This window comes from Vanessa atalanta, chromosome 8 (genome assembly GCF_905147765.1).
Source record: "Vanessa atalanta chromosome 8, ilVanAtal1.2, whole genome shotgun sequence".
NCBI lineage: Eukaryota > Metazoa > Arthropoda > Insecta > Lepidoptera > Nymphalidae > Vanessa > Vanessa atalanta.
The window spans coordinates 4,646,644-4,672,432 of record NC_061878.1 but is presented as its reverse complement, the minus strand read 5'-3'; the positions used below and the strand labels follow the sequence as shown (position 1 = coordinate 4,672,432).

The following is a 25,789-nucleotide window of genomic DNA, read 5'->3' as shown; positions in this document are numbered from 1 at the left end:
ACTGTATTAAAGGAACACGCGTTTTCTAATTTTACGTAAGTAGTTAATTTCGTTAGTCGACTAGTAAGATTTTATGCAATGATATTAATAGACAACGTTTTATTAATAACTTGAATTACCAATATTAATCAATCAATTACAGTAATATCAACGTTACAAATTAGCGGCAATAAAGACGAAAGCAATCTTGTTTGCATTTAATTAGAATAATGATCACGTGTTAATTATGTGAACTGAACAAAATCAAATCAAAATATAATTTATTGGACTAGTCATGCAAATATTTATTTGTAGTGGAAATTGAATATACGCCTATAAGTATACAGTCCTTTGACATTCTTATTATATTATTTTATAGTTATTCCATGCTTATTTATTTAGTTGTTTTGCGTTTTCTTTTTTTCATCTCAAATTAAACAAAATTTTGTTTTAGGAGGGGCAAGACTAAGGTACCAGGATCAAACCTGCACCTTATAAATGTCTAGACGACCATGTCATCGAATAACTACTAGGAGTTCATTTCGGAGTAATAAATTACAAGTTAGAGCTCCGAAAAGACGTTTTTATTATTAATTAAGAATACTCACGTAACAAGACCGCAACAAAAACAAACAAGTTTTAAACTGTAATAATGAAGGTTTAAAATAAGGTGAAGTTTACGCATTGTTTCGTTAGAATTTTATAATTTATTTACTTTAATCTTGGATTAAATAAGATATTTAAAAACAATTTTATAACTAAGTTCCAATCAGCTAGTAAAGGTACCTATTATATTTTTGTGTCTTTATGGCTGTTTGTCGCAAAACATACTCACATTGGCGTATCCTAAATATAAAAAAAAACATAACTAAGTTTGTTTGTCCATGCTTTCACGTCTTAACTACTCAACCGATCATCATAAAATTTTACACACAAGGGTACAAAAAAGGACATGGGGTACCTAAACCCAACCTTACACGTAGGCAAAGTTGTAGGCGGAAACTAGTCGGCTATATTAAATATATGTCCATATAGTATGGGATTTAGGAATTTATTTACTACCATATAGTAGTTTCACGGTATTTCTGATTTCTCTATTTTTCTTCATATTGAAATGTTACATCCGTACATTGTTTTAGTGTTGCACTCAAATAAAATTTAAATTTAAATTGGCCAAAGAAATTTTACTTCAAAAATATATTTAATACAATTGAGACATCTGCTATGTACGTACGTACTATTTCTGAACAATCTCTTATAAGAATATTTTCTTAAATTAGACCTTTCAGACTGTGCATAGCATCACGTCTATATCTTAGTTCTTCAATAATAATAAATTATTAAGATTCAAAGAGCAAATACTATTAAGTGTTTTATATAAGAATTTTGCCGATCAATAGGCCTTGCTACAAATTGTCGATCAGACCAATTTTAAATTGTGTAATCATTTGATAATATATTCATAAATATGCATCTCCTTTTTTATTTGTTCATTTCTTAGTTTAAGATTTATAAGCATAGCTCGCGGGCCTAATGTTAATGAAAATATTTTATTAAGTATTGTGACCGGAAATTATTATATTTAAATTATTAGTTTTATTTGTCATAATTTAAATCATTCTAATTAATATTTTGAATACCAAAGTGAGTTGATTTGATTGATTGTTTATTAACGACTTTCATGACTTTACTACTAAAAGAACTATGTCCGTGTCATTGTAGAACTTACTATCGGTATTTTATTTTTTGTGCCACAATAAAACCTCTTCTATTTTGTAGGATTTAATGTTTACTTAAAAAAGTACAATCGTAAATAAAGGGTAAAAGTTTATTTGAGGGATACAGAAAACGATATAGGGTAACTCTAACCAGTCACCATAAATTAAATTTAACTAATATTTAACGGTCAATCACTATCATAACCAGTTTGATAGGCTATATTAGCCTATTCCAATGAAAGTAGGAAACAAACCTTAGATTTACGTATTTCATACGATTAAAAAAACGTACATTCACAATTTATTATTATTATTTATTTTTTATTATTTTCCACTAATACGAGTAACTCGGCTATATTGTGCACTACTAAGAATTTATAATGAATATATCTTTATTTATAATACGACACTATTACACTTAACTAATTATTTCCAAAAAAATATTTTCTACTTCCAAAATTCAGATAACAGTCTCGTCAACGTTCAAAACGCCATTTTTTGCCAAATCCATAGTGAATATCATAAATTAATCAAGCTCTCGACCAATGATATCGAGTCAATTTGCTGTCAAATGTTGTTTATTTGGCTTTTCTCCTCTTATGATCTCCTCTTAATAATGTACCTGTATAGCTGTATACTCTGCTTTTTGAATAACCCGAGTCCAGCAGTAAGATTCTGTAAGAATTCATTTCGTATATCACTCGTGAAATGGTGACAATCGTCTTATACGCCATTGTGATACGTTATACATTATAAATTTTTATAATTATTATAAACAATGTCGCATATCACAATTTATTATTTCACGTTCGTGTTCTGTGGTGAGTTTCGAATTTCTTATTACAGAATACTCTACAGATATTATTTGTGGAAAGCAGTACTGCTCTCTTTTACTTTTATTTTAGAATCCATATTATTGGAGTTATAGTTTATTTGCATCGAAGTTAACATTTAATTAATGTAGGTTTCATCAGGTATAGGTCTACACTTCTATCATCATTATAATCACTATCATCATTAGGTCTAAAACCCGACAAAATATATGTACTTCTATGCTATGTTTTCCGTTTGCTATTGATTTCTTCAATTTTTGTCAAGGAATGAAAAAGCAGATTTTATTTAAAAAAAACTCATATACATCCATGCCATCGAAATCAAACCTATAGATTTTCCTTTTAAATTAATCCACGTTTTCTGAAAGGTTATATTTAAAGTAAACATTACTTTTGTATATTGTTACTCCTGACATATCCACCTTCAACACATCCAGTATATAGCAGGTAAATGACAACGGAGTATCAGATATTGGAACAAATGTCACATAACTGAAGTTCGCGTCCGTGACCAAACGGATACGAGCGCACCTCACTTTTGTTTCATCGATTATTGAAACCAATATCTTTGATAGTATTTAAATCATTTAATTTTATTCCAATACAATTTAACGATCATGACTTTTGTAAAAAAAAAAACGTTTTCTCGTTAACATTTTTAATATTAAGTAATTTGATTTTCAATAATTTCAACATTTAATATTTGCCTCAATTTTTTTGGCAATGGACAATTCGCTGTTCTCAGTGTCATGTAAAAGTAAAAACTTAAAGCTTAAACACAGATATTACTTTGATATTATTTAAATTGCATTCAACGATACACGACAAAAATAACGTTTTATATTTTAAAGATATTATTAAACTCTTGGTATTCTTTTTTAAAATACCTTCAATTTAAATGTATTATTATTTTTAATTAACCACTTAACTTTTTAATACATAGTAGATTACCTAAGCGTATTTAATAGTCTAGAGACTACTATAGTGTTAATAGTTTTAGGTCGAGTTTTAATTACGTATCGCAGTAATAGTATTTTATCTAATATTTTAAAGGAACAAACACATGTCGGTATAAATAAATTATACTTTAAATAAGATGCTTTTAACCTTTTCAATGCATTTGACTTTTTCCTTTGTTCAACACAATAGCTTTATTAGCCTTTGCTTATTCTAACATTTTGTTTCATCATCTTCATGCCACGCCTACAACTTATTTATATATAACGAAAAAAAATCGTATTTATAAACACTATTTAATACTCTGTATTCAATCTATTTACAAATAGATTTGATTTCATTTATTTATTGCTTAAATAAGATGTTTTAGTTTAAACATTGAATCGTTTGGAAGTTGGGACTTTTGTAAATTGCATGTATTATCATTCCTGCGCGTCAAAAATCATATGGACAAATGTTTATCTGTATTTCGTTAGATTCTATATGCTATACATGAAAATATTACCTACAGCTTGAGTGAATCTATGAATTCTAGGAAGATATGTGATACTATTAATTTATTTAGAGATATCTAGTAGAGGATCAGATCTTTTGGGCAAAGGAAAATTAATAAGAATGATTTTAAAAATGAAAGGTATATATATATGTATGTAACCTAACAGGGAGAATAACAAAATGTAATTCAACTATTATTGAATGTTACTTTATACATCAACTTTGAATTTGAAAGTAACGGAGTCACGTAATATGACAGAAAAAAAATCAATAAATGCACGAACGCGAAAGTCTGCGGAGATATAAGTAATTATAATAATAAAAAATAATAATGGTTTAATAATAAGAACAGAACCACAGGCAATGCTAATAGGAAGTATAAAACAATGTCGACCTCGAACTGGCGCTATTCCGTCATGATCCTAATATTTCACGAAACACGATCACGCGTAAACTCTCTCACGATGAGCCGAGCTCTGAATGTAGCGATCAAGCCCAGGAATTCAATGAGGAAAGCTAGCGAACTGAGTATTTATTAAGAATTAATAGTTTCACACAAGTTAAAATAGTCGCAAAAAATACTAGTAGGAAGTAATTTTACATATAATGAGGTTTTATATTTTTTACAAAAAGATGCTAATATATTAAGCGAGTGTTGCCACTTTGTTGTATACGTTTTTTTAAATTAGTTCTTTTAATAATAGCAAATGAAGATTGAAAGTTTATCATTATACGAAACGAATTCTTAATATTTTTATTAAGTATACAGTCGATCATTTGCAATTTCGAAATTTTTTGTCTGATATATTTTCCATTCGACGTTTTGTATCAAAATAAATACAATGAGAAACGAATTATTGTTTAAAAGTAACATTATGTAATACGGGAAATATAGGTCCATAACTACTTAGTACATATATGTCGAGTTCATTTATATTGAGACCTATTTACGATGAAAGTTCGCAATCTAGGATCGGTTATTCATACAGACAATGATAGAACTCCAGCGATTACTATCATAATACGGTCATTTTGAGGCGAAATGTCTGCCGTAATACCTATTGTGAAATACCAACATGCTTGTACATACGAATATTAAGCAATGACAATACTATTTCAGTTGTGTCTGAAGGAATAACGTTCTTGCTTAATTTATAATAAAATAGTTAAAGATATCGCTGTATTTAAAATTTAATGTATTTTAATTCAATGATGTATTATATACAATTAAGACAAATAAATCTAAGTTTCTCAAATAAAAAATAACTAAACGAAAAATATGACTTGTCCCACTCAAGAGAAAAAGTTTCTTCTGCTAACGATGTGGTTTGAAGCTGATTCGACCACGCTATTATAGTACGGGTTGTTTGGTATTATCCATTGGGCCCCCTTAGCTAAAAAAACACTCCATTCATTTTATGCAAATATTTCTTAATATCTTAATACATAAGGTAAATTATGCTATGCAAGATAAAATTGAGAATGCAAAGCGTGCAATTGGCAAGTTTTTTTAAGAAAAATTGTTTCTTTTGAATTATTGCAAAATAAATTTGTTATTGGGAGATTTATACAAAAATACGCTTTTAAACATTAAACATTTTAAAATAGCACATTTATTATTTTATACTTAAAAGATTCAACTTTTAAGAGTAAAACAATTCGTTTATCATGCAAATTTTATCATCGCTTAGTGGTCCATAGCAACCATTTTGTCGCCGATTTAATCCCGCTTGAAAAAGAAAGATTAAAAATGTAATTCTAGTCTTGGCAATGTAATGAATAGAAAAGTTGGAAATTTATTTTTTAAATAACCTTTAAAATTAGTAGATTGTTTATATCAATTTATACAGTGTTTTTTCTCACTTGTGTTGCACCAGATAAAAATTATCAACAATTTTTTTTTTCGTTCAACTACCTAAAAACCACCTGAAAGCGACCTATCAGCTACCTACACAAAATAAAACGCAAATAATAATAAACTATTTGTATTTCTCGTGTTGTAACTCCATTAAATTAACGGTCGCTGATTAATTCATATAACTAAATTAATATAGATTCTAACCTTTACACTTAACGATAGCAAGTTTAAATGTTAAGCGAATAAATCTAGTAACGCGCCGGTTATTTCCACTTAACTTTTACTGCACCATAAAACTCCTTACCTTCGTTAAATACGAAACTAGTTGAGATTTAAACTTAAACAAAACTAAAATAATAAAGGTGGAAACAAGTGAATACATTAATAAAGCCCGGGGAAATTTAAATAAACGGAATTATTACACGAACATTAAATGTAGACTTTAGGATTATTAAGTGTCAAAAATAAAGTCCAGTTACGAGATGGTATTCAACAAAGTTTAACAGTAACAATTCATACTTTTATTTATAGGTAATTATGTCACTTTTAGTTGTAAAATAAAATTTTATATTACTAGATTTCGTACGCAGCTTTGTTTGCGATTTAGGAGTTGTTCGTCAGTTGTTATGTTTAAAAAAATAGACTATTTCCTTCCTTGGAGTTCCAGCTTCATATCAAATTTCATCTGAATTGGTTTAGTGGTTTGGCTGTGAAAGAGCAACACATAGACAGACAAAGTTACTTTCATATTTATAATATTACAATAGATAATACATTACTATTGATTTAAGAAACTTTATACATAAACGTGTTAATAATAGTGTTCCTTTTAATAATATTATTCATTAAAATGAGCATCCGTTAAAGATTCTCTTACATAGATAAAACTTTAAAGGTACAGTTACGATAGAGCAGAAAAAGCGATAAGCTTCTAAGTTTTCCTGTTAAATGAAGCTAACATTTTTTATTAATTATGCTCGTAGGTAGGGTATCGTTTTCCTTGTTATTCATTTTAATACAGCCATGATAAAAGCATTATTTTGAATATATTATAAAAAATTCTTAATATTTTGAAAGAAGAAAAATGTTTATGTCTTGTTATACACAAGTAAAAAAGCAAAAATAATGCTTCTTTTTGTTCGTTCATGTATCGTTCATCACGATTTTGATGTTGGCTTTTACGAGAAGGTTTCGTGTAAGTTTACAAGAGGCTTACATAAAATATACAAGAGTGCCTAGTCTGTTATAATTTTGCAACTCATGACTGACATTATCTAGTGTTATATATTTAGAAAATAATATTAAAACGTATTGAACCTTATTTTATGTTATTCATTAGACGTATGTAATCAAATATCATTCAATTTCATTCGTATTATTTATCTGTTAATATTAGATGTCACATAATTAAGATATAAAATTTTTATTATATATTATTCTGAAAGATTTACTAAAATGTTAATACCTACTTGTATAATCAAATTGTTTGAATTGGTAAGTGTTTATGTGATCTCCTAGAGCACATACTTAGTAAAAACTTGTTATATGTTTTGATTTTATTAACATTATATAATCATATAGTAAATATCAATTAATTATGCTGGCTTATTCAATTTATACCGCGACACACTTTCACAGAATTACGAGGCCTATAATTATAGTGATGTATTGATGATAAGTGACTTCATGAAACTATAAATTACTTGATATTATTGATGGTATAATATTCGTGCCTAAGTTATAGTAAAGGCAAATAAAATTACTGTTTATATTATTTGCCTTTAATTATTTTACTCATTATTATTGAGAGTCGAGGTGTCTGAATTTTAATACATCCGTCTTGACTTCAATTCGCTTCAACTTAAAGTATAATAACCATCTTCTGATGCGTAAAAGTAAACAATGTTTTAGGTAGTAATTATATTTCGATACAATTTAAGAGGCGTCTTTTATATTCCAATGAACGTTTTTAAGAGGTCATTAAATATTTTACAAAAGAGTTACAAGAGAGTTTTGTCACGTCAAAGGGAGTGATTATAATTCTCAATCTTTATCAAATCAAGCTATATAAATTTATAGAAAAAGCAAGATACTATTTTATTTCTCTATAGGGCTCTTGAATTTTTGGGGACCTGATCATTATGCATAATTCCTTAAAATAATATATTTTGTTGCAGATGTTAGCAATAGCCTGCCTTACTTTACACCACTATAGCTTCGACCTTACTGATATTCCTACATTAATGTTATGTTCAGGGACGTACGTAGGGTACATCATCGTGCTCTCGGGGGAAATTGTTGGTAAGCGTATACGTATTGCTGAAAGATACTTTCGACACACGTAACACGTGATATATTCGTTATTTCGAATGATATTTATTAAATAGGGAATTGAGTCGAACGTAATACAACAATATAGATATATCATTATTCATTATACGAGTATATACATTGTGATGTGACGTCCTGGTCGACTGGAGGCGTTGGATATATCACGATTAATTTGTATACTTACACGTAGGAAATGAATAACATTCAAAAAGTCGCATTTATACTCCACATTGATATGATTACATTTCATTTCGGTATTATTTTTAGAACATAATGAGAGATATATGTACGTGATTTTTACTAAAGTGGGTACAATTGGGTACAAAACAAACAACATGAAAAATTGTATCCACCAATGACGTGTATGCGAAATTTAATGTTGGTCGGTTGAGTTACGAGGTTGAGATGTGAAAACGTAATAAACAAACAAATTCACTTTTGAAATTATAATATATTAGTATTGTCTTTGTCTTTATATAATATAAACGGGTTACTTTTAGGGGAAATGGTATTCGCGCCTCTCGATCTTGTTCAAGACATGTACTTTGGGATATTGGGGATCTGCTTGTTTTCTGTGAGCGGTGGCTTAGTGCTGTCTGCGAGGACAAAGACCTCGATATATCCTCGGACGGGGGATCATAATGCAGCCTTGATCGTCGGATCGTTAGCGGTTCTCAACGCTCTCTTGATGTTGTTCGATTTAAGCCTCGCTTATATGGACAGTGAGCAATTTGATGAAGACGTCAGTGTGTAAGTGTGAAGTTATTTCGTAATTATTTTACACTGCTAATACCTTTTAGAGTGAACCAAATTACTTAAATTTTTTAAATCTTAATAAAGTATAAATGCGGCTTCTTAGTAATGTAGTTTTATTTCCTAAAAAGTCACTATTCAATTTCGGTACTAACAACGCCTTGGGTTCTTCTTTTATTTTTTTAAATACACTGGAGTTGCCCTTATATTAATTAAGAGTTTATTTTTAGAGGTTTCATTGCACTAAGTTGAATTTAAAAGCAAGGTTATATATAGAAATGTGTTATATTAACACAAACTCATATTATCTTATTAACATTGATAAAACCGGCTTAAGCGATTCACCCTAATGAAAGTTGTCTTAACAAGGTGAGGCGATATCTGCGGCGGCTGACCCTTACATCGACGCGTGGTGGTCAGCTGCCGGCGCTGTGTTGTATGGGGCTTGCGGTGGCCTAACACTGCAATGGTGGCGAGATGTGCCGTACTGTCCCCGTCGAAGACAAGCCCATGCGACTGCTGTTTGTGCATTAGCATTAGCAGCCCTACTCCTTTTAGATTCTCTGTTAGCCTTATGTTCTGCGCACGGCGATCAGGACAGCGTACACTCTAAGTCTACAAAACGATGTAGTCCATAAATTATTGTACAAATACATATTCAGATTCATATAAATTTAGAAAGAAAAACGTTATTTATAAAAGTATCTTAGTAAAGAAGCGGGTTACTTAAAAAAAATATAAAGTAAATGTAAGTTTTTTTTTATACGTTCAGAATGCAAATTGTGACGTGCATTTGAACGTATTTTGTAATAGTGATATAATATGATCACGTTTTTTTATTATTATATTATTGATATTATATTTAATTTTAAAAGGATTCTCACATGACATAAACATTCAGTGTCATCATGACGTAATGACTAAAATATAAACGCTTTAAGGGTCTAGACGAGAATGTTTGTCCATTTTTTTAAACTCTGGGCACAACCAGTTACAAAATCTTGCAAAACAATGTTATTCGACTTCGTCGTTACAATATAAATATGACATAATAAGTACCTACATACAACCTAAAATGATGGTATGTATTTTCTTTTTCTCTAAGAGTTTATCTCGGAAACTACCTTTATAGGGACAGTAAACATAAGCTCTCATGTTCATTCTTAAAAATATGTTCCTTACTCAATTTAAATATCTGTATCAAATTGAGTGCAAATTCTATACCTAAAATTTTTACTATAAACAAAGTTATAAAAGGTAATAATAATCTGATCTTTTTTTGAATTTAGTAATACGTACCTAATATAAGATTATAAATAATTAAATCCATTTAGGTTGAAAATATTGGAGAAACTAACTAAATTGCTTGTCTAATAATGTAGGAAGTAAATTTGACCATGATTGGCGTACATTTGTCGTGTTCTTAGAATATTAATCGGAAAACCGCAATCTTTTCATTTGAACTCACAAGGACTGCTCAATGTTGGAGCGTTAGATGTTAAATAAAGTATTTAAAAAAATAGTTACATTTTATGTCGATATAACTCAACTAGGTAACAATATGTAATATTAATTAAATACATTATTCTTCATAGAAATGTTTTGCCGTTGACACTACATGTTATGTCAATAAAATATCTTTACAGCGGCATCTATCGAAGCAGTTATGAACTAAATAGTTTTGTTTAAAATTGTAACGTGGTTCGAAGTGTTCATATCGTTTTAAAATTTCTCGCTAGATAGAGCTACATTCAACTAAATTGTTTCAGTAACCGACTTTAAAAAAGTAAGGAGGTTCTAAATTCATCCGCATATACCACGTGTACCACCTTCGTATTCATCCTTTTTATTTTTATGTCAGAGGTGGCAAACGAGCAGGAGGCTCATCTGATGGAAAGTGACTACCACCGCCCATGGACATCTGCAACACCGGGGGGCTTGCAGGTGCGTTGCCGGCCTTAATAATAACACATACATACATCAGGTGAGATAGAAGACAAACGCGTATTCCATTATAGCTACATATAATATGTAATATGGTTAAATACCAATTTTGATGACTATTTTGGGTCCAGTGTGATTCCAAGGTGTTATCATCTTAATTTTATGGGGATTGGATATTACATAGGTTATTTGTTTTTCAGGTGGACCCAGGTGTTTAATCTGCATTACACAATTTGCTGTTCTAACATTCGTAATAAGTTAGCTAGTTAACTTGTCTACAGTTCACCAGATTGAATAATTCCTGAATTTGCATCGCTGAAACCAGAACAAACGGGAGGCGTGGGAGTTTAGCCAATAACTTCTAGATTGCGAGTTGTTACTGAAATATTTTGGACTTTAGAACTCAATATTTACCTGTTTTTTAACCCAGGACCTCAAGAGTTGCGGCCTTATCAATCCACTAGACCAACAATGCAAAACAAAATCACATACATTTTCCTCATGTTTAAAATAATTAATATTAATAATATTTCGACCACTAGGCTAACCTAGTGTCCGTTATACTATAATAACAGAAAAGCGAACTCTGCATGAATAACAATTAAACCACAATTGAGCAATGACGAGAACGCTAATCATGAACGCAACATTTTAAGAGTCCGTTAGCAATACACTGTGAGTATATTAATTGAGTGTTGCATCTTGCTTACTTTATTTGAGCAATAAATTTGAGCCAATGAACTAAGGACGAATCTCTTAATGGATTCCGTACGTCTTATTACTTAATTTCAACTCTATTTAGTCGTATTTTTCTATCACCATACATTATACTCCATATATCCACATATGATCAGTGTCAGGGTTCATGTTCAGTTTTATTCAATTGACAATGTTCAACAAACGTTAAGTTAAATTTAGGATGACGATATTCGTCGATTAGGTTGAAAAAAAAAGTCCATTTGAGATATTCCACATTTGTAGATATTTCATTATCAATGCGTGGTGCTGCCGCACTTCCAGTCAGAATGACTAAGTAGTTGATTATGAGTAGGTAATATCGGACCCTGCTACTGCTCTCTCTATGTAGAATAGGGCCGCACCTGAAAATAAGTTAAAAAACTATAATTAGCATTAGCATTAGCAGCCCGTTAATGTCCCACTGCTGGGATAAAGGCCTCCCCTTCCTTTGAGGAGAAGGTTTGGAGCATATTCCACCACGCTGCTCCAATGCGGGTTGGCGGAATACACATGTGGCAGAATTTCGTTGAAATTAGACACATGCAGGTTTCTTCACGATGTTTTCCTTCACCGCCGAGCACGAGATGAATTATAAACACAAATTAAGCACATGAAATTTCAGTGGTGCCTGCCTGGGTTTGAACCCGAAATCATCGGTTAAGATGCACGCGTTCTAACCACTGGGCCATCTCGGCCCTTAAAAAATTATAAACTCAGTGGAATTCGGCGCTACGGGGTACGATTACAGAAACTCTTCCCACTAAAAATCTCTCTAGGAGCAAGACCGACAAGACCACATAGAGTTAGAAATTGAAAAGGTTTTTTTATGCAATTTCTTAAATCAAATGACACGATTGTATGAATTGGCTGGTGTTATTCAGGTCGCTAGTTAAGCGTTGTCATTTAGTAAAGCGGATAGGCGTTACATTGAATGGCTTATTTAAGTGACAGTTGACTGCGACATCTACGTGAAATCCCGCGACAGATTTGAAAGAAATGCAATTAATATCAACTATCCCTAAATATATACAAATATGAATACAATACTATCCCTTGCCATTAATGCCTCATTGACAATGTAAGGGATTCCCTTGGGGAATCAAGATATATCTCTTGTGACTGTAGTTTTACTGGCGCCCTTAGCCTGCAAACCAAAATACAAAAATATTATGTATTGCTAAGTGGTAGTAGATGTGTCGAGCGTACTTACGGGATAACGTATAAATTAAGAATTATTTAATTTTACAATTTATTATAAGTACTACAAATAAAAGACACGCTAATCCCTTAAAAATATTTCTTCTAATAAACTCAAGTCGGAAAAAATTGACAGATAATAATTGATAGACATGAACACGGTACAATCGTATTTGCTTTAATTTACAACAATGTTTCCTTAAGCTAATTACCTTAAAAACAAACAAAATACAATAGTTTACTTTGTAAAGTGTTTCAACAGTTTATCCCACATGATTCAGATGCGTGTAGTAAGGTCAGCGCTATTTTTAAAAACTAGTAATTTCCAAGTGATTTATTGTTTTATACTAAATTTTATTATTTCACAATATATTTAATTATTTCATTTAGTTTTAATATACAATTTTGTATAATATTTACTAATGGATTGCAACTTCTGGGGTGAATTGTATTATAATCACTATTAAGACTTTTGTATCATTTAATTACTAATTAATACTACAAACGTATTAATTATTATAGAGCTCTCCTACATAGACCATAATGTTACTGGTTTTGTAATTATTTTTCAATTGAATGCATCAATAGCAGCTACTTCGGGCTTTCAACCAGCAATTACATTTGACGTCTTCAAGAAACACAATGCAAAATCAAAGAATGGCCAGGTAGGAATATGTAACGTAGCAAGGCCAATGATGTTTTATTAGAATGTCATTGAGCAAGGCAAATTAAAGGGGTTATTTTAACCTTATTAATCCCTGCTATCAATGTAAAAAGAGCTTTGAGAATATCTAGATCACGATTTGTTACAATATATGCAGACTGCTGCTATATATGTACTTATACGTATATATTAACTATTTTATAATTCTTTTTTTTTCGTAACTTTGTATGTATTTTTAAAATTGAATACATATAATCAAACTACTCCTATAAATGTACCTAATTCTATAAATTATCGTATATATTTGTTTTATCATATTATTAATTTTATTAATTAAATATTTTAGATAAGGCTATTTATTTCTAAATAAATATTTCATATAAGTATTATGTATGTGTGCTACACATGATATGCGTTGTGTAATAGTTAAGATAAATGTTATTACCATTAATCATATATTTATCCTCGAAACGAGTTAATTTGATACTCCGATCATATGTATAATCGTTTAATGCGTTGGCGACATTGATGATATCAACCTACATAAGTAACACGTACTCGTACATAAGACGTAATTACAATTCTCGTACATCGGGCAACACTGAATTCTGTGTGTCGTCTCGTATTCGACGTGGAGGGTAAACTTGAAGAAACCTGCATGAGTCGGATAAAAATCTACTCTCTATGTTTTGGCACCAAGCCACATTGGAGCGCTCAGGTGGAATAACTTCCAAACCTTTTCTTTCAAATTACCTTAGCTTAGAAGTAGAACATTAACAGGATATTAATTTATACAAAATTAAAGAAAGAGTAATTGTATTAGAAAAACAAATTGGAAAAAAAATTAAAAACGCACAAACGTAAAATGGGCTGTTTGGTATGTGTTAAACGTTTTAAATTAAACTATTTTTAGTTACGTGGCTTTAATTGCACTTTTAAAATTTCTTAATGACATTAGAAATACATGAATAATTTCACACTTATGGAAGCCAATAATAGTTAGACAATAAAGCCGCAGGTAGTTTGGGAAAGAGATATATTGCCTTCTTTTATAAATTTTATTTAATCTACTCAGAAATTTCTATCCAGAAGTGAAAGTTATTCTTGGTAAAATCTACATTCACGGATGTAGCTTTGATAAATTTAACTTGTTAATTGATGACGTTGATGATGATGATGATATGATTACATATGAGTATGTTCCATATTTAGCCATCATCTTAAGACTGTTTCGTAAAATGGATTTATCGTAACACTTAATGTTAAATAAAATTCTTGGTATAAAAATTCTACCATTGCGTGTAAACTGCTCTATAGAAGCAAAGTGCGTGTACTCGTTTAGCTGGTGTATGATGTCATGCATAAAGATAGGGGGTAACTGCTTCCCGTCCTATGACAACACATTTTACTAACAGAGGACAGTTTCTAGAATTAGAGGTCATAAAATATTGTCCTTTATCGTGATACGATTATTTCAAAATAAAATTATATTGGTAATTTATTAGTAGATACTATGTGGTAATCTTTCAGCATTCAATTAAATATAAAGAAAGAGCATTTTTATTAAAAAATCGCATATTATTCGATAATGAAATAACTTTATTTTTTTTTATCAGAGAAATAAAAATGGCTGAAAGAGGAGAAGAATTTTGTTGACGAAACATATTATACGTTTTTTTAATACATTACGTAGTTTTGACGACAAATATTTGCACATATATATTTTTTTATTTATAAACCAAAAATACTTAAAATGATACTGTTTATATATCTCGTTTTCATTTTTTTCTTAAAAAGCGTTGATTACATATTATTTAAGATATATCTTATACAACAAACAAGTTTTAAATTAAATAAAGGTCATACAATTAGAAGTACCAAATAACATTTTGACCTAAATTAAAAATAATATTTATCGTAAGAAAGTAATTATTTTTTTGCCTCGCGATAAAAACATTGTGGGCCCACCAGCTATGATGTCATGCTTCGTCATTCAGAGCGTGCCGCGCACACTTCTCTCGAATCTCGAACGTAAACCAGTCTACGTTTCGTGCGCAGCTACGTCGCTGGTGTAAACAATATCTGTGTTCGTTATTCAAGTGAAGCGAAAATGGCTATTAGCAGATTATCTATTATTAAATTTTTGGAACTGGTAAGTTCATATTATATATTAATTATTATAAATATTTCTGTATTGTATTTGGAAGAATTCATTCACAGAAATTGTATCTATTTCAACGTTTTACGGAACAGGGTGCGGTGCTTCTGTTTTGCTATGATTTTGTATAGATAATAACATTGCAAATACTTCTTTAAAAATAAAATTGAATTTTACTTTAATTCATGTTTAATATATATATATATATTTATATTCACTAAAAAACTGTTCTATTTAATGGCTTTGTATACATTATATTATCATAACCACTATCATCTGAGTCATCACAGTTACTTGTTTTTCTCAATCTTTCTACATATCATTTAAAGTTTATTTACATTTTAAATTCAGTTTCACTGTTCTTATTTTATATTAATTTTTATGCCATGATGTATAATAAGAAACAGTACATACATAGATAGGTATATCTACCACTCGTATTATTTTTATTTATAACTAAATTCCCAAGCACCATAAAGGGGAACGGTTCCGCATTTTAGTGACTTATGCGATATATTTAGATTATAGCCCATTGTTTTAGTAATTCAATAAAATGTTTGTACTGTATAGAATTCCTGTGTACCAACAATCATTCAATCAATAAAATTATTTGTTTTCAACACATAATTTTATTAATTGAATGATTGCGAACACAAATATGATACTGATTTATTATTGATGACTTATTATGAAATAATGATAAATTTAGTTATTAATAACTCAGTGATTCAAATGTTTAATGTTAAATTACAATGATTCCTTTGCGATAACAATGTATTTATTTTTATTTTGAATTCTTTGAAAATCGGTCATCACCGCCTTGATTAGCGCTATCTTTATTCTCGGATTTTACGATCGACTTATTCTTATCCGTTATGGCCCTAGTCGAGGTAATCTGTAGGAGGAACTTCGTCGTAAAAACTGGGATTGTTTATAATTTAAAAATTAGTGAATAATTGCATACATAAAACGATAACCTTTACATTATTTTCCAAGAATGAATATTCACCAAAAATCTTATTTTACAACCCCTCTAAGAATTTTCTTTTCATTTTCGTAACGTTTTATCTAATGTAACTTTAACGCTGTAAATTGAGAAAATCCAGTACTTTCCTTGATTTTATTACCTTGATTTGCTTCTATACGCCTTCTAAGGTACGCCTTCTTCATCTATTAAACTTGGGTCCGTACTTATAGAAATTGAAAAAAAAAACAGGATTACCTTAATCTATTTTACATACGTTAATTTCATCATAAGCTTACATTTATCTAGGTATATGTATATATCATTACGCCATCAGTGCGAGGCTACCATGTTAGGTAATTTTTTATATGAACTAATTTATATACGATATTATTTATGGATTGTATCGACTATCGATCATTTTTAATTACAAAATTAGCAGTTTTGTTATTAAATTTGTTCATAACTTGGTAGTTAATTAAAAATAGAATTTAAATGGTTTTTATTATTACAACTGGGCCTTTAGATTAAGCCAAGTGTGTCATGTGACATTATGAAATAAAACTTATGATCATAACACGCTCTTCTAAACTTTTCATTAACCTTTCTTAAGCCAAAATTTAATATCTTATAGTTACTTAATTTAATTTTCATCAAAAGTATCCAGTTAAAAACAATTTAATAATCACTTTTTTATAATTACATATGATAGCTTGTTAAAATAACGAACCGAATTGTCTTTATGGTGTTCGTTAATATTTATATACTTAGTATAAAATGCAAATGAAAAAATTTTATTGAGAGATAAAAAGTTTTTTAAAAAACAAATAATATTTTAAGTAATTGAGAAGTATTTTACTGTCGTATAATTTAATAATTAAAGGTAAGATCAAATGCAAATTGTTCTCAAAAAGAATAGATTGTGATCTAGTAATATGTACTGTAGCTTAATGACTAATAGACATGTATATTTATATTTAAAAATGTATCGTGAGTAATACTGTTTGTACCATAGATTTTATCAAGGCAAATTCAGTGACCCTAGAAGTACTCGTATTTTCAACGTTACTGCCACACTCGATAACACAAGCATGCATACGGCATTATATGCATAGGTATATATACAAACATAATTTGGTTTTAGTAATTTTTAAAACTGTGATATTGTGACACAATAATGTCACAATATCACAGTTTAATTAGGTAGGAAGAGAGAGTAACGGAAAAAAATTTTGGTGATTTCTAAAATCCAGTCTAATTGAAAACGACCCATGATTTCTATAACTCAATCAGCATATTTTATTTCCAATTTCTAAATATTATTCTATCTATTTAGCATTTCTAGAAATACCATATAAATCGACAGGAATTGTTTCCTGTCCATGCAACTGTTATAAGTCGAATGTTGAATATTATAGTCTTTATAGAAAAGTGATTTTTAAGTTTTTTAATCCGCGATGTAACACTATAAACACAACAAGGTCTATTGCTTCGATAACCTCGCGCGTTTGTGACCTGCATTTTAAACTTAACCGTGTAATGACATCACCTACCGGTTTATAGACCTTCAAACTCGTTGATATTACGTCAACGCGCCTAAATGAAATGATGTCGCGAAATTATGTCATTGTTTAGATGTTTATAAATACTATCAGATATACGTAATCTTTGCTCATAGTTAGCTATTAAATAAACGTATAAATATATATATGAGACCCAAAATACGTATGAGATTTGACAGGCGATTTGAGCGAACCTGTAGAATACGACAGTCGATGTAATCGAAGAAAACTTACTACTATTTATGCACGAATGTATTTGAATTATACACAGTCAATATATAAACTTATTGACAATAACTAACTTGTTTATTTTATTATTACGTGTAACATACTCGCATTTTTAAAAAACAAGACAAGTATTTATTTTCTTGGAATATTTGTGCTATTCTACAAGATTCCTAAGTAAACGTAAATATTATACAAAATCATTATTGTTGGCGATATAGACACAATTAAAATACCTATTTGAATAATAACTTACCGTGTCTCCCGCTCCTTCCTTAACACTTTGGCCTCAATGCATTCTTAACGTAATGTGTGAAGATTATCTTCAAGGGCAATTCAATATCCTGTTACGTTATCAAAATTTAAGCTATGATGTTTGTAATGTATATATTATATGTTAATATTTTATTATTATTAAACTATTTACATAACTTACATTATGGCAACATTTTCTCAGTCTACTTTAGAGTATATTTTTATATATTTTATTATATCAAACTATAAATATAAATATATAAAATTATTGGTTAGAAAATATTTTAATTAGCTTAGAATTTTACATATTTTGGCAACAGAGGCTAGCTATCTATCTACTGAGAGATTAATTGGATGATGAACATGTGATAGTGCAGTGTAAAAATTAATGTATTCCATGTCTACTATATATTCCCATAGACTCACAATCCGATAAGATGATAAGACTTTCTGAGAAGACTTTAAAGTACAACAGTACAAAGTTCATTAATTTAGGCTGCTACTGCAATAACTCAATGCATTTCAATTAATGCAATAAACAGCCACCAAAAATCAACGACGATGCTATATAAACTACTGTACTAAGTTAATTCTACAAATATATAACATAATATTAGTAAAAAATTTAATTGTCTATATTAATGAAATATTTTTAACAGTTTTATTTAAAAAACAATTTCAATTTCCAGGCATTGACGTGTTCCTGCGTCGCGCTGCACTACCACAGCTACAATGCCGACGCGGACGTCGGCATGCTGGTCACCGGTACCTTCATCGGCTACCTCATCATATTTGCTGGCGCTGCTGCCGGTGAGACTATATTACATATTTGTAAACACTAAAAACACTTCTGATCGATATAAGACATATGGCATTAGTAAACCAATTTTTATATAGGTACGTCATGATAAGCATTCACCAAAAAACCCACGCCAAATATGTATACAAAGCAAATATTTATTAAAAAAATATTCTTAATTTTTTTTTTCTTTGAAATGATAGCTTAAAGGTACATCTAGTGAACATATATATATATATATATATATATATATATATATATATATATATATATATATATATATATATATATATATAGCTACGCCCATGAAATATGAAAATAATAAAATATATTTAATTGTTGTCAGATACAGCATTTCGTGGTTTTTTTTTTTTATTGGGATTAAACTAACGAAATCATACTAGTATATTGTGAATATGACGATTATTCCATATGGTATGGACAATTGTCTTGATTAAACAAATATTGTGTGAGTATGACCTAATTTGGTCAAGTCGAGTCAACAGACTCACCATATAAAAACCAATATATTCATATGAATATCGTGCCGATGTTAAGTGTATACTTAACATCTGCACGAACGAAAAAACAGTTAATTTTATTATTTGAATGCACGCTATTTATTTTTTCAAAACACGTACAATTTGAGAGTTAAACGAAGAGCAAAATCAGAACACACTTTAAAATATAAACCAAAACAAAATCTCTCAAATATGTCTCTATATTATAGAACGAAGCTTCTCTAAACTTAAATTAGACTTGAGTCTATATCTTATATTTTAAGTGAAAGTTAGAAGAACGCTTTTAACATCTATGTATAAAAAAATTAAAATGTAATATTATATATTTTAAACGAATTACAGCAATGTCCCTTTTTGACGAATTAATAATATTTATATTTAAGCCTCCGACTTAATGTAACACGTGTTCTCTGTATCCCTACTAAATAAAAAAACAAGGTCTTCCCTGCAAGTTTTTATGAACGTGTGAACCGTGGCGGTATTGACGCTTGATAATAATATTAATAAAAAAAATATTGATTAGATAATATGTTGTCACTGTCTGGGTATAACCATATTATAAATGATATAATTTTGTATATAAAATATAAAAAAAAACCAAAAAAAAGAACCTAAAATATAAATTAAAAAAATAAAAATAAATAATATTTTTGCCTATATAAAATTGTTTATTTCTTATTTTTAATAATTTCTAGGTTACGTGATGCAGACCCAGGCTCACAAACGCATCGATATTTTCTACTCGCTCGTGGGTGTTGCTCTGTTCGTCGCTAGCGGGGCTCTGTTGATTGACAGGTAATATTCAAATATATGCTAATCAAGCTAAACAGTTTCATAAAGAATATTCTCAGTATTTGCTGACTTGAACTGAAACTTAAATTTTCTTTAAACTAATTATATCTATCTATGTGTGAATGTAACTATTGAAAGTTAGTATTAATTTAACAAGTAATATTAGATTAGTTTAAAAACTTAAAACCCGATTTTTTTATAAATATGATTTATCTATAAATTCAATACTTCTTCTTTATACAAAAAATATTATTTTTGTTGATATTTTAATTATATTGAGGTAATTCTTATTATATCAGTTTTACTATATTTAAAATAAGACATGTAGCCTACGATATGCGGGACCATAAAACAAAGTTAGTGATATCAAAAAAAATAAAAATTTTACAAATGATATGTAGCTTAGGAGCTAATAGAAAACAAATGATTACTGTCACATAAATATTTGTAAAATCTATATAGTTCGATAAAAAAAAAGCCGTTTAGAATATTGCTATTGATAAAGATCAATTTACTTTCTTTAAATATATTATCCAAAGACGATATGTAGTAAAATCTAAATTATTTTATTAATTTTACATTTCAAAAACGGAACAACACTATGAGATAATCTTGGATATGTAGATGTTTGCGTACGGGTGCTAAGAAGTTTAAGAAGCATGATAATATTGGTTATATTTATCTTTCAGATTCCAGAACTATTCCAAGTCCGAATTCAGGGACAAGAATTTGGCAAAGGCTTCGCTTTCAATTATCAACGGAGCCATTTTGCTGATTGATGCCGTGCTGACCCAGCGTGGAGGCTAAAGCGTGCTCTTTTAATTATTACCAATTTATCTATAAAGAGTCTCTAAAACATTTAACAAGTATTTTGTCATTATTAAGAATGGATCTTAAAACTCTACAATGAATAATTATTATTCTTAATTGCATATAAGCTCATATATGCACTTCGATATTTATTGATGTAAACGCTTTACATGTTCGTGTTTAAATATAAGATTCATCGGTAAACATCAACTTGTCAAAATGTTCTGTAAAAAATTATGTGCCTTGAGATCATTCCATTGATAAAAACTACAGTTTAAAAAATCTTCAATAATGAACAAGCTTTAAGAAATAAGCGAGAATTACAATTTCGTCCATAGATAGAAATTAAGGATTTATATTTTTTGTATGACTGTATTTAAAACTTATACTTAGGATATATTATGGGTGTGCTGTTATTTGTTTATTTATAAACTGAATATCTTGTAATAATAAAAAATACTACAACTAGTCTTCCATGTACAAAATGATACGCAAACTAAAATACCACTATTCCGTTATTTATACAGTGTAGAATACAGAGAATTGTTTTTGTTATGCTAATATAAATAAGTATTTAAGGTGAACTTTGTCTTGAAAAAACGGAAAATCTTCAAATATCAAATTAAATAGACCAATAATGAACATTGAAAGGAACTTTTAAAAGCCAATCTATTCTAAGTACTCACTAGTTTTTGATATTTTTTCTTGCATTTTCATGTAACCACCAATGTTTTTTTATCTGTTTTAATAAATGTAATTTATTTTTAATTTGTCTTTTCTTGTTTCCTGTCACAGATAAGATAAAATCAAAAAATATTCTTTGTTTATTTACCTGTAAATTCACAACAAAATAAAATGAATAAAAAAAAAGTAAAATATTATATATTACAAGATTATATGACTAGAAATTAAAGAGTTAGGTCATAGAATTGCGCAATTGTAGTCTCAACAGGAACATATATTGTAGTAAGATAAATTGTGTGTGTGAGATCTGTTTGGGCTTTTTTTATGCAAAAACTAATCAATAGCTTGATGAAGAACATCATACGAAATTTACATGAAGCACGATGTCACAGAGGTAGCGTTGATTTTTCCCATGTTTTAAGTATATCAATGTTTGTATAACTCTCCAGTTATTTAGCTTATTAACTTAATAATTTCCATGCAAAAATCACAAAAGTCATTCTGTTGTCTTCGATGTTGTGGAATAAATAGATTATATAATACATATTACATAATTGAATTAAGCCAATGTGGTATCACTAATAATGGTATTGCTTACATTTTTTCTTTTTATGTCGACTCAGGAGTTGCTATAAACAAAGATAAGGTCATTTATCTATTTCAATAAAAGAAGATGACCTAAAATGTATTTCTATAAAGTATTCTATTTTAGTATTGACCCAATGTATAAGATAAAATGTAGAAATCAAGTTAGAAAAAAAGTTTAAATTATGAAAAAAAAAATATAGAAAAATTTGATATAAAATTACTGAATGAAAGTAAAATTTAAAAAAAACTACATCTAAGCTTAATTTTTAGTTATACCACAATCACAAATAATTACGTATAACTCTGATATTATCATAGGAATGTAAGTTTTTATTTTTTAGGTACGAGTTAATATTAAATTGTATTTAAAAACTAACTACCTATAAGGCAGAAATTATAATTGTATTATTCATTTATTCGTGTATAAATACAAAGTTACTCTATCCACTGAGCGGCAGAAAATTATCAAGTTTATTGAACCAACTAAACTAGTTATACAGAGGTTTGTAACCATTTGTAATATGTTTACTTTATCTATTCAATATCACTTATTGACATTGTGGCTAAAGATGAATCGTATTATTTAAATCATTGTTCCAAATTTACCAACGAACATTATTTCAATGAATTTCACTGTGAATACATTAACGACGAATTAAATAAAATTATTATCAAATTACTGTTACAGTACATCATGTAATTATTTAAATATGATGTATAATAAATATACAAACAATACTACACATCTAAAATAGGAAAATGTTGCCTTACACAAAAAAAATCTAATGTTGTTTTAATAATATGTACACAATAAGTAAATAAATCTACCTAATCAATCAAATGGATGTAGCACTCATAGTACTAACAAAGCTAATAAAACCTCTTAGTTTTCAGCATCGTAATGTATACCTACTTGAAGAAATATGACTGACTTAGACGTGACCAATAATCAATTAGAAGCAGCCGTCTAAGTCTTTGTATTATTTTATATTTAAAAATGAAGAATATAACAATATTTCTCACGTTGTTTGTGTTTGGTAAATTTTTAAAGGCTTCTGAAATAATACATCAAGCAGCAACCATCGCAAATCAAGTATACACATTAAACGTTTTGACGTCCGTTGTTTGGTGGCGTTATGACCAACATAATGTAACACATTTTCTGAAAAAATTCAAAGGTTCAGTAGTTACAGTTAAAATTAGCTATGAAAATTTTAAGGACACTCATTTTCATAAAACAGTTTTATACAAACAAACTGTTTTCTTTGCTGCTGCTCCGGATGAGTTTGAATATTTTGTTGAAAGAATAAATCAAGTTATTGTTGTTCCTATACGCGTGATTATGATTTTGTCAAATCAATGGACTAATTCAGTCGATGCCTTTACAAAAATAGCATGGAAAAATGATATCGGTGATATAATTATATTAAGAATCGATCCAAAGGGTAAAATTAGATATTCAACGTATAAACCATATGGAAACGGATCTTGTGCAAATTATACGGCACTTGATTTGAATATTAACACGAGAGTTAATGAAACTTTCTTTATAAGGAAATACAAGAACTTTCATAGTTGTCCAATTCGAGTTACGATGCTTGAATTCATACCTTTCGTTGAATTGAGAAAAGAAAATCATACAATTACTGAAGTTGGTGGTGTCGACGGTATTCTGCTCAAGTTACTGCTGGAAAGATTAAATTCATCATTAGATGCAATTTTATATAAAGATCATATTTCCGACACAGACAAAAATAAGACAGATTTTCTTGATGACTTAAGCCACAACGTTGCAGATATAATAATACCCGGTCTTGTCTGGACATCAAAAAGATATGCAGTTGTACAAGTGTCATACTCATATAATAGCATAAATGTGGTTTGGTGTATGCCCAAACGTCGCGAAATACACGAGTGGGCTAAAATTCTATTGCCTTTTATCAATGTATCAACGCTACTTATTTTGGGGGGATTTTTCTTTATGTTTATCATAATGAAGCTCGTTAATAGAATCGCAAAAAAATCTGATAGTGAAATAATTTTTAGAATGCTGGGTATATTCCTCGGCCAAGATATAAGATATTATTCAAGTTATTGGCTAATAAATAGCTTGTATAACTTTTGGATTTGGTTTTGCATAATTGTTCGTATATCATATCAAGGAAATCTTATCGATGGATTGCGAAAAACTATTTTAGAACCAAAGATATCATCAGTGGATGAAGCAATGCAAGTCGTGGACGGAGTTGGAGGTTCGATAGCATTTATAGAATATTATCGCAATACATCAATTGAAAATAAATTTATAAAGTTGAAATTGAAGAATATTACGAGCTACATCAATGATATAGGCGCTGGAAAAAGATTTTTGCTTGCAGTTGATTTGTTACAAGTAAAATTTTATAATCAAGCTGTACAAATTCTCGAAGAAAACGTAACGACCATGCCAAAAAGTTTTTATATGCGGCCTCGTTGGTCAGCTTCTTCTGAAATTTCTCGTACTATTAGTCATATAGTAGAATCAGGTCTCTATATGAAAATACAGAACGATATAATCTTGAAATTATTAGTGCGGAATGAAAAATTAAGTAAAATAGATGATTCTTTGAAACCAATGGGAATGGAGTTATTGAAGTCCTGTTTCTATGGGCTTATTTGTATGTACATAATAAGTTCAGTCGTTTTTACGATAGAAATGTTATGGAGTAAGTACAAAATAAAAAAAACATAAACATTGATATAACAACACATTGTACTGTTATTTGGCGGTAGAATATCTGATGAGTGGGTGGTACCTACCCAGAAGGGCTTGCACAAAGCCCTACCACCAAGTAATAATATTTATTTAAAGTTTAAAAATGTGTAATTTAAAAAAAATACAAGAAGAAACTCACCTCAATCTCATGGAACTTGTGATACGCATCACATTAAATTTAACCCCAATTAAGAGGATGCATAATACAT

General features: G+C 29.2%; 3 protein-coding genes across 3 annotated transcripts; all 3 read left to right on the top strand.

Annotated features, from left to right (window-relative positions):
* Positions 1 to 7,238: 7,238 nt before the first annotated feature.
* LOC125065965 lies at positions 7,239 to 8,925 on the top strand. The gene is made up of 3 exons (XM_047673827.1): positions 7,239 to 7,334; positions 8,018 to 8,141; positions 8,672 to 8,925. Exons 1-3 carry the CDS (start codon positions 7,296 to 7,298, stop codon positions 8,923 to 8,925), a joined length of 417 nt encoding a protein of 138 aa, XP_047529783.1. The 5' UTR covers positions 7,239 to 7,295.
* A 6,543-nt stretch (positions 8,926 to 15,468) lies between these two features.
* On the top strand, positions 15,469 to 22,291 carry LOC125066003. The gene is made up of 4 exons (XM_047673880.1): positions 15,469 to 15,619; positions 19,321 to 19,441; positions 20,647 to 20,746; positions 21,433 to 22,291. Exons 1-4 carry the CDS (start codon positions 15,578 to 15,580, stop codon positions 21,548 to 21,550), a joined length of 381 nt encoding a protein of 126 aa, XP_047529836.1. The 5' UTR covers positions 15,469 to 15,577; the 3' UTR covers positions 21,551 to 22,291.
* A 1,500-nt stretch (positions 22,292 to 23,791) lies between these two features.
* LOC125065901 lies at positions 23,792 to 25,556 on the top strand. The gene has a single exon (XM_047673758.1). The coding sequence runs from the start codon at positions 23,823 to 23,825 to the stop codon at positions 25,554 to 25,556; it is 1,734 nt and encodes a 577-aa protein (XP_047529714.1). The 5' UTR covers positions 23,792 to 23,822.
* The last annotated feature ends 233 nt before the right edge of the window (positions 25,557 to 25,789 follow it).